Source organism: Athene cunicularia (genome assembly GCF_003259725.1).
Source record: "Athene cunicularia isolate RWA chromosome 8 unlocalized genomic scaffold, athCun1 chr8_part1, whole genome shotgun sequence".
NCBI lineage: Eukaryota > Metazoa > Chordata > Aves > Strigiformes > Strigidae > Athene > Athene cunicularia.
Genome location: NW_020799109.1, coordinates 13,702,962 through 13,719,299, shown reverse-complemented (window position 1 = coordinate 13,719,299; position 16,338 = coordinate 13,702,962). Strand labels below are relative to the sequence as shown.

The 16,338-nt window shown below is 38.0% G+C and overlaps 1 protein-coding gene across 1 annotated transcript in view; it reads left to right on the top strand.

Moving 5' to 3' along the window:
* Nucleotides 1-14,729, top strand: part of LOC113482942 (vitellogenin-1-like) — a 42,774-nt gene extending 28,045 nt beyond the window's left edge. The window contains exons 22-35 of the mRNA XM_026854075.1: nt 836-993; nt 1,660-2,355; nt 2,439-2,495; nt 3,334-3,522; nt 4,574-4,780; nt 5,838-5,980; nt 6,470-6,608; nt 7,804-7,939; nt 8,653-8,839; nt 9,269-9,366; nt 9,883-9,977; nt 10,083-10,242; nt 11,424-11,585; nt 14,537-14,729. Coding sequence (XP_026709876.1) covers nt 836-993; nt 1,660-2,355; nt 2,439-2,495; nt 3,334-3,522; nt 4,574-4,780; nt 5,838-5,980; nt 6,470-6,608; nt 7,804-7,939; nt 8,653-8,839; nt 9,269-9,366; nt 9,883-9,977; nt 10,083-10,242; nt 11,424-11,585; nt 14,537-14,655 — 2,546 coding nt within the window. The 3' untranslated portion in view covers nt 14,656-14,729. The remainder of the gene's footprint in view (nt 1-835; nt 994-1,659; nt 2,356-2,438; nt 2,496-3,333; nt 3,523-4,573; nt 4,781-5,837; nt 5,981-6,469; nt 6,609-7,803; nt 7,940-8,652; nt 8,840-9,268; nt 9,367-9,882; nt 9,978-10,082; nt 10,243-11,423; nt 11,586-14,536) is intronic.
* The last annotated feature ends 1,609 nt before the right edge of the window (nt 14,730-16,338 follow it).

The following is a 16,338-nucleotide window of genomic DNA, read 5'->3' as shown; positions in this document are numbered from 1 at the left end:
AAGAGACAGGTGTGTGTATATATGCATATATATTTGTACATGTACATACATGTATTTTTTATCTTAAGTATCACTAAAACTACCATTAGACCTATCAGCCCTACCAATATTGGCAACAGACTACACTTGTAGCAGGAATCTGTTTCTCCCCGCCTCATCTGAGCAGCAATTTCCCAGGTCTCCCAGCAATGCCACTCAGCATGGCCAGCTTCAAGCAGAGCTGATCTGTGCCTGCAGAGTGTGTCTGATGCATCCTGAATCATTGGATTTGGGATGCAAGCACAGAGCAATTGGACATGGGCAAGAGATCTGATGCAGCGTCCTGTAGCTACACTCTAAAAACCCAGACTCTTAAAGGGAATTATGGATTAACCCTGCCAGGATCTAATCCTTAATGTCTTAATCCATGATCATAAGAAGTAAAAGCACAGCAGGCCACTGAATCTAGGTCTCCTAAGTATCAAACTAATGGCCTAACTATTGGGCCATTCTTTACAATTCAAGAGTTGAGCCTCAATTCCTCTCTGATGCCTAATTCTCTATACCATACTGTTAATCAATACAATTTACTTGACTTAAATCTGATGATCATTCTGTTTATTGACTTGAAAATAATCCAGTATCATGCTAATATTTTAAAATTTGGCTATTGTCTGTATGTGATTTAGCTATTATAGAAATTTTTTTAACAAAGTTGCTCAATACCAAAAATAATCAATGAGTGTTTAAATTTTCATTTGAGGAAGAATGACTAAACAAATTAGAGCAAAAATTGGCTTATTCTATTATTTGTTTGCTAATGCTAACAGTAATACTAGTTGTCATGCAATTTCAGTTTACACAGAAGCACTTGAAAAAATAAAAGTCACAATTCAAGCAGGAGACCAAGCTCCTACAAAAATGGTACGTTTAGTAGCATTTGAAGATCCAGAGGCACAAGTATCTACCCGCAGAAAAAGAGTGAAGAAAATCCTGGATGATATTTATGACCAGGTACTGTTGTAAAAATCCATCTCTAGATTTGGGGGAGACATTAAAAAAAGCTTAGTTATTTGTATTTCTTTTACTAAGCAGCTTCCTTTGTTTATATAGTACACAAAAAAATGAAAAAAAAAATACAGGCTTTTGGGTACGCAAGTCTTTCTGCAGGTCTTTTGTTTTCATTCATCTCTTCTGCAGGTGAAGGACATCAGAAACAGCAGGTTGGTTTTGTAGGTTTTTCTGAAAATCTCTTCTAAGACATAAAATAGCTGTTGTGTGCCCAAAAGGTAGTCTGTTCTTTCCAACTACTGCAACTGTAGCAAAAATGTATGACACCTACCTACACAATTTGCCCCAAGATAGTCACAGCTACAGCACTGTCGTTACCAATATTAGTTACATGTAATTTTATGATCAAGAATTTCTACACATCTTCATTATCACAAAAGGGTTTGAAGTATTGTTCTACTTTTGTGTGGTTTTAACACATTATTATGAATTTGCCTTATTGTGATGTATTGCAAGAATGCTATCAGGCATACATCTTGTCTTTACGGCAGCAGAGATTCATAGTATCTGTATCTCTCAGTAATATCATTTCTGTACTTGATTTTACTTACAGCCTTCTGTAGGAACATAGAAAAATAATTTTGTTTTTCCAATGGTACCATTGACTAGGGGACAAGAAAATCCAGAAGTTCATCGTCCAGTGCCAGCAGCGCCAGTGGAAGTGCCAAGAGTACAGCAAGCAGTCCCTCCAGCAGCAACTCTGACAACAGAGCATCACAGGGAGACACACAGATAAATCTGAAAGCAAGAAGATCCAAAGTTGAAGAAAGGAAATTCTACCCCTTTGGGGACAGCGTCATTAGCAGCAGCAGCAGCAGTAGCAGCAAAAGCAGCAGTAGCAGCAGCAGTAGTAGTAGTAAGAGCAAAAGCAGTAGTAGTAACAGCAGCAGTAGCAAAAGCAGTAGCAGTAGTAGCAGCAGCAAGGGCAGCAGTAGTAGCAGCAGCAGCAGTAGTAGTAGTAGTAAGAGCAAAAGCAGTAGCAGTAACAGCAGCAGTAGCAAAAGCAGTAGCAGTAGTAGCAGTAGCAGTAGCAGCACAGGTAGCATCAACAGCAGCAGTAGCAAAGCATCTAGTATAAAGCGTAAGGCTAAGAAGCAGTTCAAGACCACACCATTTTCACCTGCGAGCGCTGCTGAAGGAGAGAGAAGTGTCCGTGAGCAGAAGCATAAAACACAGAGTAGCAGCAGCAGCAGCAGAAGCACCAGCAGTGGCACCAACAGCAGCAGTGAAAGCAGTAGTGCTTCCTATCGCCACAGCAAATATGACAGACAAGCTGAGAGTAGTCATGACATTTCTACAGAATGGGTAAATTTTTCTAATGCTTTGGCTACTGTTAGGAGGTGATCCTTACTGAGCTGTAGGTAATAACTTCTTTTGGAATTTTGCAGGCATATCACCTTCCAAAAGTATACCAGCTCCGCTTCAGATCCACTCATGTCCATTGGGTAGGTCCTTAATTCAAATGCACATTCCACGTGGTGGCTATAGCTGATATGAATCAAACATATTACTGAAGGGCTTTGGTTTACCTCACTTGAGCATCCCATACTGTCCAATTGACAATGGCCAAAATAAGCAGATTTATTACTAAAATACTGACTATTACACTACATCCTTCTGTTGTTGCAGAACTTGCAATCCTCAAATTTGGGTTAGGACTCCTTTGGGCTGGATGCTGTACAATGCAACCAAAGCTAAGTTAACAAAGATAATGGGGGAATTATAAAACAGCAGGATCTTCCAATGGGACTAACTGTGTCCACAGGTTTTAGGCTATCATGGCAAAATCATCAGGTATGTGGATTGTATCAGAAACCAGGTTCAGTGTGTATTATGGCACAGAGGTGGTTTAAGTATGTTTTAGAAGGATGACAATGTAGTGGCATTTGTAGGTGTTACCTGTAAAGTTATTAAGTACTCTGCTTGTGAAAGGAAGGTGATTTACATCTTTGGTTACATTGTTTTTAATTAAATTATTATCTCATATCTAAAAAATATGGATATATTTGACCACTTTTTGTCAGGTTTTATTTTCTCTAACATCAGACCTAGACAATGTGATGTTGCCATTGCAATCTCTGTGCGTGTGGTCTTCCTATCGACAGAGAGGTCTAGGTGGATCCAAGACATATTCCTAGCCAATGTATTTCATGTGTGCATAAGATAATACAAAAAATACTCTACGTGTGTCTTAAATTTGTCTGTCACCTATAGAGGGAAGCGGATAGCTCTGAAAAAACTAGAGGCCATATCATAAATTTTTAACATTTCTTTTTTTCATAGCATCCAGATCATAAGATATCAAGCAGCTCTTCATCATCTTCCTCTGAGTTGGGAAGCAGCCACCTCAACAGCAGCAGCAGCAGCAGCAGCAGCTACCACCATGGAGAAAGCTCTGGCCACAGCTCAAGGAGCCCGGTAAACGGAGGAGTCAGCAGGCAGCGCAGCCATGGTTCCAGCCTGACACGAGAGGTACTGCTGTCTGTGTGGTACAAGTGACCAGGCGGGCTTTGCTGGCTGCAGAGCGGGAACTGTAGCTGTGGTGGCACTCCAACCGCTTGAGGGGATTAAGCTCAGAAAGCACTCTCAGGTCAAATTTTTAAATTGAAAGTCACAGTCTGTTGAGATATTTTCCCCCATGAAAATATTTTCCCAAATTCCTTTGGCTTCAGGGTTTTGTTTGCTGATTTCTTGGGTGTATTTTCCCTCATTTGTAAAGACTTTTGCAGTAAATGAAAACCTGGATTGGGAAATTATAAAAACTGAAGGGAATGAGGTGTAAATTAAAGAAGAAAGAATTTCATTTTTCCTATGAAAGACCAAAATGCAAAATAAACTGCATTAAGGTAAAAATGGGGAGGAAATAAATAGGTTTTATTTAAAGATTTTTTTAAACCTAATTAGGTTTAGATGTAGACCTGAGGTCATGAGTGCACGCAGAGTATAACTAAAATCAGACTCTCCATTGTCATTACTGATTGCTAAATGTAAGGTTCCATTAAGCACAGATAATCTTTATATTTATTATAGACTTAGTATTCTATAATTGTACTAAGTAAAGATACCTACCTAATAATACAACAAATAGCTCTGCAAATGCCGGCAATGTCTATGGGAACTGTGTTACTAAGGATTTCAAAATAGTCAGTTGGCTTGAAGGAGCTGTAGTATAGTAAAATATGTTGTGAATGTGTGTATGCTATACAGATATCTAGTACATATTGTAGTCAGCTATTTGAAATACTGAAATAATGAACAAAATCTTACTACATGCATAGATAGTTTGGAAGAGTCTTGGATCCCTCATCAAAACAATCAATCAGTCTGAAAATTCCTGGTGGTAATGAAATAATCAAGATTCCAACCAAATTTATCCTTAAATATTGGGGATATAGAAATATGTACCACACACTAAACTGACAAAGGATGTGGGCTGCTTCCTGCTATCGGCACACATAAACTGGACTACAGGTTCTCCAGTGAATATACAGAAATACACAGATGGATGGGGGTTGTTTTTCAGCGCAACTTCCTGGGAGACGTAATTCCACCTGGCGTTACGATTGTGGCACAGGCAGTAAGGAGTGACAACAGAAATCAAGGTTATCAAGCTACAGCATATGTTCGTCCTGATGCTGCCAAAGTTGATGTGCAACTAGTTGTGGTTCAGCTGGCTGAAACCAATTGGAAAGTGTGTGCTGACGCTGTAATACTGCCTCTGAAAGCACAGGTAAGCATACAGGCAGCTTCACCTAGAGAGACATCTAAAAAGCCCAGAGTTTTTTTAATAAGCACAGAGCACCTGCTGATTAGGAGAGCTAAACAGGAAAAACATACATAGTTTGAAATGTTTCACAATGTTTGTGAAATTTCCGAAAATGTTGCTATCTTTCACCATTCTATTGAATTAAAAATAAAAATAAAAATAAAAATAAAAAATCAGCTGCTTCAAAATCTGGCAAAAAATATATTGACTTTCAAGATACATCAAAATATGACCAGTAGAAGTATAAAAAATGTTTGAAAAATCAACTGCTTCATTACTACTTATTTATTGTTTGCTCTCCTATGAGTTTGCTTATCTGGGCATCTGGCTGGTTTTCTCTATATAATTCATTTTACAAGATTCATAACTCAAATACATTTGAAATGTTGTAATTCTTAGGATTTATATGAAAAGATGGAAAAAGTAAAGTTGGGTAATGGGTTGATGCCTGAGAAAGCATCATAAATAAAGGAACAGGTCTTTCCTTTTTTGTGTCTCCCTGTGCTGTGCTTCCCATGTGCCTTTTAATGCAAGAGACCGTTGTGTAACAATTTACAAAACTCTGCTTTTTGCAGCTGTGAATAACAAATTCAGCATGATATTTCAGTACAGACAAAAGCAGGGTGGGGTTCAAATCAAGAGGTATTGGGGAAGGCTAATAGAAATTATAGCACTGTCTCCCTCATAATCTATTGATTATGAAGTTACCAAGTCTAAAGAAATCTCAGGAAATTATGACAAACCTAATGTTTCAGGGGCTGCTTTGAGATATGTAGATGTTTCAGACATGTGCATGTAGTTCTGCACAGCCTAGCAAACTTTTTTTCCACTATGCCTCAGATTTTTCCAGATGCAATCAAAATTTCTCTGTAAGCCTATTTAGAGCAAAAGAAAGACTTTGGAAACATTAAGGATCAATGTGAAGTTTCAGCAAAGAAGAAAAACTTGCATTTTGAAATGGTCAAGGGTAGTTCTGTGATTCTTTTCTGAAATTTGGGTGACTGTTTCCCTGTTTATAAAGGCCAGACTAAGATGGGGCAAAGAGTGCCGGGACTACAGGATAGCAGCCGTGGCTACCACAGGCCAACTGGCGAAGAAGCCAGCTGTGCAGCTGAAGGTGCAATGGGGAAATCTTCCATCCTGGATAAAAAAGACAAGCACAGGGTACGTAATTCGTTCTTTCCTAAGTTGTTATTTTGCCTTTTTTATGCTAGTGGGCTTTATAAAGCACTGAAAGAATTGGATGAAATTTTTCAATCCGAACATGTTTGGGGTTTTTTATATGGAAAAAACAAGTTCAGTGGTGCAGAAGTATTTTGTTAATGTGCTCTACTTTCTTCACTTGTTTCATATTAAAAGATACCCCCCAAATATTTAAAAACTTGACATGCTTAATTTCATTTTCCATATTAAATTATTTGATAGTTCAAAATGTCTTTTTGTTTTGAAATGTTCTTCTATTCAGTCTCAAAAATACCCATTTTAAATGAGCAAAATAAAACCAATGTGTTTCCTCTGGGTAAATCAACCATTTTAATTTGAGCCAAAGTATTATTTCTTTGACTTTTCAATTCAGAACTGCCAGTAGTCCTCATCCTCCCATGTCTGCTTTTGCTCATGTACCTGAGTTTGTCACATCTTGTTTATCTCTAGATTCATGCAATACGTTCCCGGTGCAGCACTCGTGTTGGGCTTCTCAGAAGCACATCAGAGAAATCCATCTCATGAATTTATAGTAAGGGCAGCTGCCACATCTCCACGAACAATTGATACAGTAATTAAAGCTCCTGGGGTACGTGTCAATTTTTATTTTCCTTTTCCTTACCTTGAATGGATTTTCAACTAATAACATTTGGATACCTAATGTAAAGAATAAAAAGTAAAACATTCCCTTTTAGAGAAGCTGCTATATACCTGACTACATTACATGGGACTTGAAATACATACAGGAGTACTGTTGATTTTGTGCTGCTTTGGTGCAATGTAGCAGTAAGTTGAAAATCAGACTCTAGTCAAATACCTTATTTCCATGCTGGGAACAGCAGTTAGGCCCAAATTGTCTCAAGTATGACTACTCTGCACTCACACCTTGATTCATGTTACCCAGTGTGACTAGTTCAGGGGGATATATAGGGGCCTCAGATAACGGAGGCCTTGAGAACACCTTGCACTCCATTGCATCCATGTGTGGCATCTATCTGTGTTGTCACCCAAGTCCCGCATCTGCAGTAACCATGCTTGATGGGGCAGGGCAGAGCAAGTTATGACAGCCACAAAAACAACTCTGCCTTAACCAAGCTGGAGCAGTTACTTACACTCTCAGAACAGCTTGCACAGGCTGGATCTGCAGAATCCCACTGATTAATTGGTCCTTGTCCACCAAATCCCTATGCACCGCTTTGAAAAATTTTCCCTATGGATCTCTGGCAAATTAATAACAGCTAGCTATTCATACACAGAGAAATTAGTGTGTCTTTAACCTTCCATGGTGCTTCAGTATTGCAGGCTCTTTAATATATGATAATGAAGAAGTAGGCACACTAGGCATTAATTTGATTCTCTTGGTAAATGTAATTTGTAGCTATAGTGAGGGATCTTACCCCAGTGCTCATCATGCCAGTTTTCAGCCTGTAATGGATGCTGTTCACTTTTCCAGACACATCCATCAGCTTAGTCAGTTACTTAACTTGTTACCTTATTTTTTAAGAAGTCACTTAATTATCACTTAAACTTCATATATGTCGATTACTTTCCAACGTCAATAACAAATCTCAAAAAGGCAAGAAGTACAACTAGAAGAGAAGACAATTATTCCTCACAAAAGCTTAAGGTTTGGGTGCATCCTGGAGAGACTAACACAACTGCAATTGTATAAATGCATCTTCAAGATTTTTTTCTTCAAGATAACAGTCTTTTTTTGTTTGCAGTCATATCTTGAGCAATATGGTTCAATTTATCATAATGTATTTTCATTTCTGCTTTTTCAGATAACACTTTACTATCAGGCACTCCGAATGCCATTCACTCTGCCCTTAGGCCCATCTCCAACTTACAAGACTAGAGATATCACTGCCTGGAATTTATTTCCTGAAATAGCTTCGCAAATAGCACAAGAAGATCAATGTAAATATTACTTATATGCTTGTCTCATGAATAATCAGTGCTTGTAGATCTGTCCTCTGCCATGACTGGGCCTTGCCCTTCCTTGTAGTGGTCTTCTAGGGAAGCATAGCATCACTAACCCTGCTTTCTCAAGAGCTTATTCCTTCACCTAAAAGCATGTTTGTTGCAAGGTGAATGGAGAGACATCAAACTGATGTAAAAATTCAGAGTTCAGGAATCCCTCCTGTCTGCAAGGCCTAAAGGTTGTCCTTTGTGCCTTCTAAGAAGGTGCCATCTCTGCATTGAGAGGCATCAGATGATGGATACAAGAAAGATCATGTATTTTCTGCCCTGTTTATTTTCTTCAAAAAGGAATCATGTGAGTCTTGGTTGGTGCCTAGCACTTCTCTGGGAAATGTGAACTAATTTTTATCATGGTTAGTTACTATTTTTAGTTTCTCAATAATTTGGTACATTTTAGACCCTTTTAGCTTGAGTTCTGTGTTTAGCATGTAATCAAAATCAATACTAGCATAGTCTATATCTGGTAGTTATTCTGTAGTGCTATCCTGTCCTTCCAGACTCTGGCAGCACAGAAAGCTTCTGCCAAGGAGATAATGAAGTTTCCTTCCTGTTCACTGGCTAGTTCAGACTCAGAGGTGGTTTTCAATACTTTGCAGAAACACGTATGCCATTATCACATCTGCCATTTCTTTTCTGATTTTGTTTTGCAGCCACATGTGAAGTTAGCGAGGGAGATTTCAAAACATTCGATCACATGAGCCATACATATTCTTTCAATAAAAGCTGCAACCTGATAGTGGTCCAGGACTGTACTGAACACCCAAAATTCATCATTACTACAAGAAAGGTTGATCCTCAGTCTTTCTCAAGAGAGGTTCACATAAATACAACCTCAGTGTAAGTGTGGTTTATCCTGAGGGCTCAGGAATTGGGCATAAAATTTCAGGGAGTTAGTCTGGGGATGGGCAATGTCTAGCTCCTAGGTGAAACTGGTTGGCAATCAGATAGCAGGGGAAAGACAGGATTTCCAGAAGGAATCCTCATCTGAAATTCTGTGGTTTAATTGCTCTTGTCTTCAATTTCACAGTCACTGTTATCTGATAATGTGCTTATTAAGTCCCCATGCTGTCTTTTCTTTAAAGTTTGAATCTCAAAACCCAAAGTCCCAATGAATTTTGCACTTTGGAAAGAAAACAGCTCATTCATTCATTCATTCAGAATTCAGGTATTCAAATTGGTTCTCTGCTAGCTTTGGTCACAAATATCTCTACTTTGCACATTTTAAATTAACCACTAGTTTCTTCATTTTTTTTTCTTTTTCTGAAGGAACATCACAATCTGTCCTGCCGCAAATTCATCTCTCCTTGTGAAATGCAATGAAGAACCAGTTCTCTCACACAATGGAGTTTCTGGGTATGAAAAAGGTAAGCTGTGATACCCTAACCACTTTTCCAGGACTGACCTGGAAACTAAATAACTTCAATGAGTTTTTATAAACTCCACAGAAAAATACCAATGTAAAAAAAAAAAAAAAAAAAAAAAATAAGATTTGTAGTGACTTACATTCCTGTCTCCTACAGTATATACACTCTTACTTTCCTCCAGCATAAATAGTATGTCCAGGTTGGTGATTGTTTAGATAAAAAGTCCTTGTAGTCACAGTTAAATGCTTTGGTTCAGATATTTAGCTGGAGGACCACCAACATCATTATCATGTCAAGACTTAGCAGACTCGATACAAAAGTGAGTTCCAAATTTTTTACAAATAAAGAGATAATTTCTTCTATTTTTGCTTTCTCTCTCTACCAAAAAATAAAATTCCAACTGTAGCAGCAAAATTATTGTGATAGAAAATACATTATGGTGTATTTTATGGTACTCACTTTCTCCATTAATTTGAAATTAAGCAGATCACCTTATGGTTCACTATCTTTTTACAGACAGTGTTAAAATTTATAAGAATGAAACAACAGTTATGGTGGAAGTTCCAACACACGGACTGAAGAATGTGACTTTTGATGGTGTGATCCTTAAGGTATTGAGCTTACTTTCAAGGTTACTACTTTCTTTCTGTTTAGTACCTTGGCAATGTAACAGACCAACACTTCAGAATTCACTACAAAGCTGTGCTATTTTATAGGTTACTGTTGCTTCATGGTTGAGAGGAAAGACCTGTGGAGTTTGTGGAAATAATGACAGAGAAAAGCACAATGAACTCCTAATGCCAAATCATAAGCTGGCACACAGCTGTTCTGCTTTTGTTCATTCATGGGTATTGCTAGAAGAAACTTGCTCCAGTGGTGAGTAGATCTGAAAACACTTTATGCTTGGGGAGAATATGATTTCATTTTTCCTCTGCCAATAGCTAGAAAAAAAAAATAAAAATAAAGCAGCAGATAACTTTTACTTAGAAAAGACAATGGCAATATATATCCATTTTAAATTCATTAACCACTGACTGTTTAAAACACTGTCTGCAAATATAGACACTATATACTATAGGAAAAGTCTGTCTTATACGCAGTTCAGTAATTGATTCTACTATAATTTCTTACACTGAGTAGCTTTTTGCTTGGAGTCAAAATCAGTCCCAATCTTTCTCCTACTGAAATGAGTGTGGTTTTCAACAGTGAATTAAAGCAGTTTCAGCTATTGTCTGCAGACTTAATTTAATCAAACAAGTTGCAGACTATAAGTCAGATCTTAAGTTTATGTAAATTTTCAGAGTGCACAAAATTTATTTTTTGTTTTGCACCATCTGATGGTGCAATCTCAGGGAAATATTTAGAAATACTCCTAAAGTAAAATAGCATCCTCTCACATGTATCTGGAAAAATAATTATGATCTCCCATAACATCAGTACAGTGGTGTTCTGTAGGTCTCCATTTACCTCGGACCTGAGATAACTTTATTGAAGTTAATGGTTGTTTTCTCCTTGACTTCAGTGGCAGCAGAATTGTACTTATCTGTGTGTCAGGAAACAGAGTCATAGCTGGGATCCTGTTAAGTTACATTATACCTTTCTAGTGAGATAATTGCAGCATTATAAAAATCATCCAATACAAAAATTATCCTTGATGTTATTATATAAATGCTGCCTTTTTTTTAATCCATTCACTACAGTTGACATTTTTCCTAATGCAATGAAGTAGCCATTGTGCTTGCAGTATCTATTCTTAATAGCTTTCAGACATGAGAGGTTATTTTCTGTGTATTATGTAGTTCTAAAAAACTGGGTATACATGATTCCATTTGGATTATATTGTGCAATTAGATTTTAAAAATAGCTCCCCTTTCAGACTCTTTCCTCTATCCCCCAACTTATTATCATCCTATCTCGATAACCTCGCTACTGTGAAAATGGTTTGTCAGGCACCTGTGTTTTAATAAAAGCTGAAGAGAAAATATGGACCTTTATTATTACAAGGATCGATTGGGATTTATTTCTATAATTTTAACTACTTTTCCTTTTCCTCTTAGGGTGCAAGCTGCAGCGCAGTTATGTGAAGCTGAATCGAAATCCTACTATTGATGGAGAGGAATCTACGTGCTACTCTGTTGACCCAGTACTGAAATGTATGAAAGACTGTACTCCAATCGAAAAAGCTTCAGTTAAGGTTGGCTTCCACTGTTTCCCAAAAGGTATGATATTTTTCTCTCTCTGTGTCACGTACTGTAGGAGCTCTGCTGGAGCACTCAAAAGAACAAAACACAGCACAACCACGCACAGACCTGTATTGCTCCGGCTCCTCTCTGAGCTGCTGTTTTTAATCCCATTAGTGTTTGCTATAACCACTGACAGTACTGGCCAGCTAAAAGCTTGTTTAGATGATGGCAGGTAGCATCATCTGAGAAAAACATTTGAGGTGGTAAAAGGGACAGCAATGATCGATAAAATTTTTTTCACATTTTCAGGATCTCCATAAAGTTGAGATAAGCAACACTGAGTCCTTTTATGCACAGTACAGCCTGCAATTTTGTGTAGACCAGGGCAAGTAAGGCAATTGAAAGTCAGTCAAATAGTGTGACATGACTGCTGTGATTAGGCTGCCACGCTATGTCACTGTGCAATACATCAGCAAAAAACACATTGATGAAATGTTCTCTAGATTGTTCCAAAAAATGGTTTGTTTTTGAAGGTATTTTATACACACACACTCGTGCCCCAGATTTTTAGAAATACTGGCCCTTTTTCTCCTTTCACTTATACCAATTTGTCATGGATGTGATGCATTGTCTGTCACAGGTCCACACTGAAGTTATGTAAGCATGAGAGAATCCAGACTGACACCTACAGATATTTCTGGTGCATTCTTTCCCAAATCTTGTAATGAATTACCTACCATTAGGGAGTGTCTACAGAAGTGGACTGTTCTGTGTGTTAACCAGTGTTGGCCAAATCCAATGGGATAGCTGGGATAATCCTGTGCAGTTTCACTGAAGCCAATGAACTCCTGTGTTGAGTACTGGGGAGGAACAGAGTATTTTATGTTGGATTTTAAACAACATCTATGTAGAACTTTGCACTCTGCTTGTGTTACTAATATCTGCAACATGCTGAATCAGCCCATGAAAACAATGAGTATCTTTCTATAACAGTCAACCATCTACAACAGTCTATTCAACAAGTAGCACAGAGAGAGTGCTAATAGTTTTCTGACGGCTCCCTGAGATGTGAATAGATGCATCATTTTATGAAAAGAAAAACCCACCCTCAACAAAAAAACCTTCCAAAATCTTGTCATATCCATGTTTCACAGATTTCTTTTTTTGTGTCCAATCTGTATCTCTGAAATGTCATCACCCCAGGCCACTCACTGCCTCAGAATATTAGGCTATAATAAAGCTGTCTCATTCTTCCACAAAAATGTGTGAAAAAAGAGGAAAATCAGGAAAAAAAAAAAAAAAAAAAAAAAAAAAAAAAAAAATGCTGCTTTTACAGCAACTGCAGGCTTCCCTGGTTCATTTACTGAACCAGAGACAGGGAAGTCTGCTAGCAGGTCTCCTAATCAAGGCTTTTTTTTAATTTATTTAACCTGACAAGAAGGAGGAGAAGGGGGAGGAGGAGGAGGAAGGAAAAAGATGCCATTTGCATTTTTTAGCAATATGATAGCTTTTCTTCCAGTTAAGGATCAATAGGAATACAAGGCCAGTCCTTAAAAACTGTTCTTTTTCTTTCTTTGTTCAATGATTTGGAGAAGTAGCAGAAGCAAAATCCTCATCTTTCTCAAGCTGAGAACATGTATTTGCATACACTGTTCAAAAATACTCACTGGTCTAAAAACTCAGACCTGATAGTCTGCCGTTTCAAAAGAGAGGGACTCCATCACTGTCACCAGTGGAGCAAGGATAAAATTAAGTTTCTACAAGGATGCAGAATTTCCCCTGTTGTGCTCAAATCAGTGAGACTGTAGTCTTAGGATCTTGACTGAGGCAGACATTGCTCCAAGTTTAAGTCCACATATTGGTTTACATTTCAAACATGCCACAAGCCCTACCCATAGGGACTGTAATTACTCAGCCATGATCCAGTCTGCTGAGGAAACTATTTCCTACATGGATGTGAATGTGATCGGACCCACAGTGTACCCAAGAGTAAGAGACATAACAAGAATTAATGTATATAAAAACCAGAACCCAGACATTTTATAGCATTTCTCATTTCACAGCTTGAAAATATTATATATTTTTAAAAAGCATCTCCAGCAACTTTCTGGGAAATATTTATTATCCAGTATATTATGCAAAACCTGTGCTCAGGTTGTACAGTAATTTAGCCAAGGGAGAGTGCTAGCATTTCAGGAGATAAGTGACTGATATAACCTGAACTCATAGAGAGGTCTCCAGATTTCTCTGTGATGAGAGATGGCATGTTATATATGTATTGTCCAACTAAGGGATAAAACAAATGGAGGTAAAATTATGAAAGCTTTACCCATTCTCATTATACAAACTTAATCTAAATGGATGTCCTAATATTGTTCCAGATGCAATGATAAACCTCCAACTAGCTAAGAATATTTATTGGGAGGATGAATATCATTATTCCATTTAGATTATTTCAGCATTAAGGGATATGGCTTATTCAAGCTGCTGTTGATAAAGCAGCGTGGTAAGGTTAATACTGCAACTGACAATGCTCTGCCAGATTTCACAATATATGGGAAACTTTAATTAGAAGTTTATGAACCTCTGAAAATTCTCCAAAGGGCTTATCCTTCAGAATGAACTTCGACAAATAGTCAGCTGAAATACGCAGTGATATGCAGCACTAACATAAAAAGGGATTGCTGATGTGTATTGGTGCGTGGTGGTCTTACATTGACGGTGGCTACCTCCAGTACTTTTACAGCCTCCTGCCTGTTGTCTTTGCTTCATGAAATGTTATTCATTTTGCTTTTAGGGAAGTATTATAGTAATTATATCATGGATGAAAATCCTGCTCCAAGTCAATGAGTCAGTTAGATGTCAGTTGTGGGGGCAGGATTTTATTCTTTACTTGATGAGGGAGTTGGCAGCCATCAAAACAGTATTTCCTTGAAATGTGTTAATTTTCTTGATGTTAGTTAACAATGGCTTTGCTCTTCTGACAGATACTGCTGTAAGCCTGCTGGAATGGCAGAGAAGCAGCGATAAGAAATCTGCATCTGAGGATGTTGTGGAGTCTGTGGATGCTGACATTGATTGTACCTGCACTGGTGACTGTAGTTAAGCTAAACGCTTTAGTGTTGTGCTATAGATGTACTATACGAATAATTGAATAGCTGGACAGATAAGAAGGGAATGTAATAGCTGTAGTAAAATATTAAGAAATGTACTTGAAGAAAATAAGCCTACTGCACTGCATCCAAAGTCAAATGCATTATGTACAGTCTGCACTGCTTAATAAATATGTTGTTCATTAAATAAGTATTCATGTGGTCTCTCTCTTTATTTTTCCCTATCAACACAACAATCAGACCAACTATAATATTATCCAGAAATTCTGCTTCCTTTTATCTGAAATATAATTACAGCAGTCCTCTCTTAAAATTATGTTCACTAGGTGATGAAAGAAAAACATGATTACAGCTACTGCTAACATTCCATTGTGCAAAGAATTTCATATTTAGCATACTAAAGGCACAGTAAGCATTTGTTTTCTTTTATGTTTTCTGGTAAAGAGCAAAGTCTGTTCTTGGAACTGTTCTGCAAAAAAATACATTTTACTCCCAGCAAGACCATTAGCCTTAGTACATTCTACAAAGGAATGAATTGGACTGCTAGACTCCCACTGCAGCTTTCCAGAGAGCTATAGTGTGTGACACTGTCCCCATTTTCATTTAAATTTCAATGGATGTGCTGTTGCTTCATGAGCTAAAAGTATGAATAGGAACTTTTTTTTTATGGTTTACCATCTCCTATTGTATACCTATGAAAATGATACCTTAAAAAACTTCAGGGAACAGTAATACATCGGGTAGCATTCCAAATACTCCAAAAAATTAATGTGTAGAAAACTAGGTAAGATCAATAACATCATAAAGTTAAAATAAAGTACAAGCAAGACAGACTGTGCTTAACCAGGGGAGTGTCAATCTGCTAGCTTTCACTAAGGCCTGTGCAGGAAGGCAATCCCTCCCACCCCAGGGTACCAGAAAGAGGTGGCACCTTCAAACCCTGTGCAACGGCAGAATATCTCTTCACCTTGTACATGAATCAGCCATGCAGTGAGCCATGATATGTTTTCTGTAACAGTCAATAGCAGCCAGCATGCTCTTCCAAGAGAAGCCTCAGCCTGGGCGAGGTACTGCAGAACCCAAATGCTGTCAGGAAACTGTCATTAAAGAAAATACTTTTCTTTCTACTAAAAACTGAGCTATCAGAAAGATGATTGAAGACTAAATAGCTGAACAATTACAGAATAACATTTCTCAGTGGTTTTCTTTCAAGAGCAGAAATATGAGTAATGTATAGTACTCCTCGGTCTCTCTCAAGTTGCAGCTTGACACCAACTAGAATAGAAAAGACCCCAGTTTTTCTCTGTGTACTGCACTTACTCCTTAATTCCAGAAGGAAGTAAACTATTATGAGTTTGTTCAAACCAAGGCTCAGTGGGCTGAGCCCTGATGCCTGGTGCGTACACTGTGGTACCATGTTTGCCTCTGGCCCTAAGCCTCTCTCCTGAGGATAACCTACTGTTGTGGGTTAAGCCCAGAGGGCAACTGAGCACCATGCAGCTGTTTGCTTACTCCTCACCCCACCTCGCAACCCTCCACACCTGCGATGGGATGAAGAAGAAAAAATACACCAAAAGGCTTGGGTGTCAAGACAAGGACGGTGAGGGCTCACTCATCAATTATCATCACAGGCAAAAAAACAGACTCGACTTGGGAAGAAAGAATATCAATTTAAT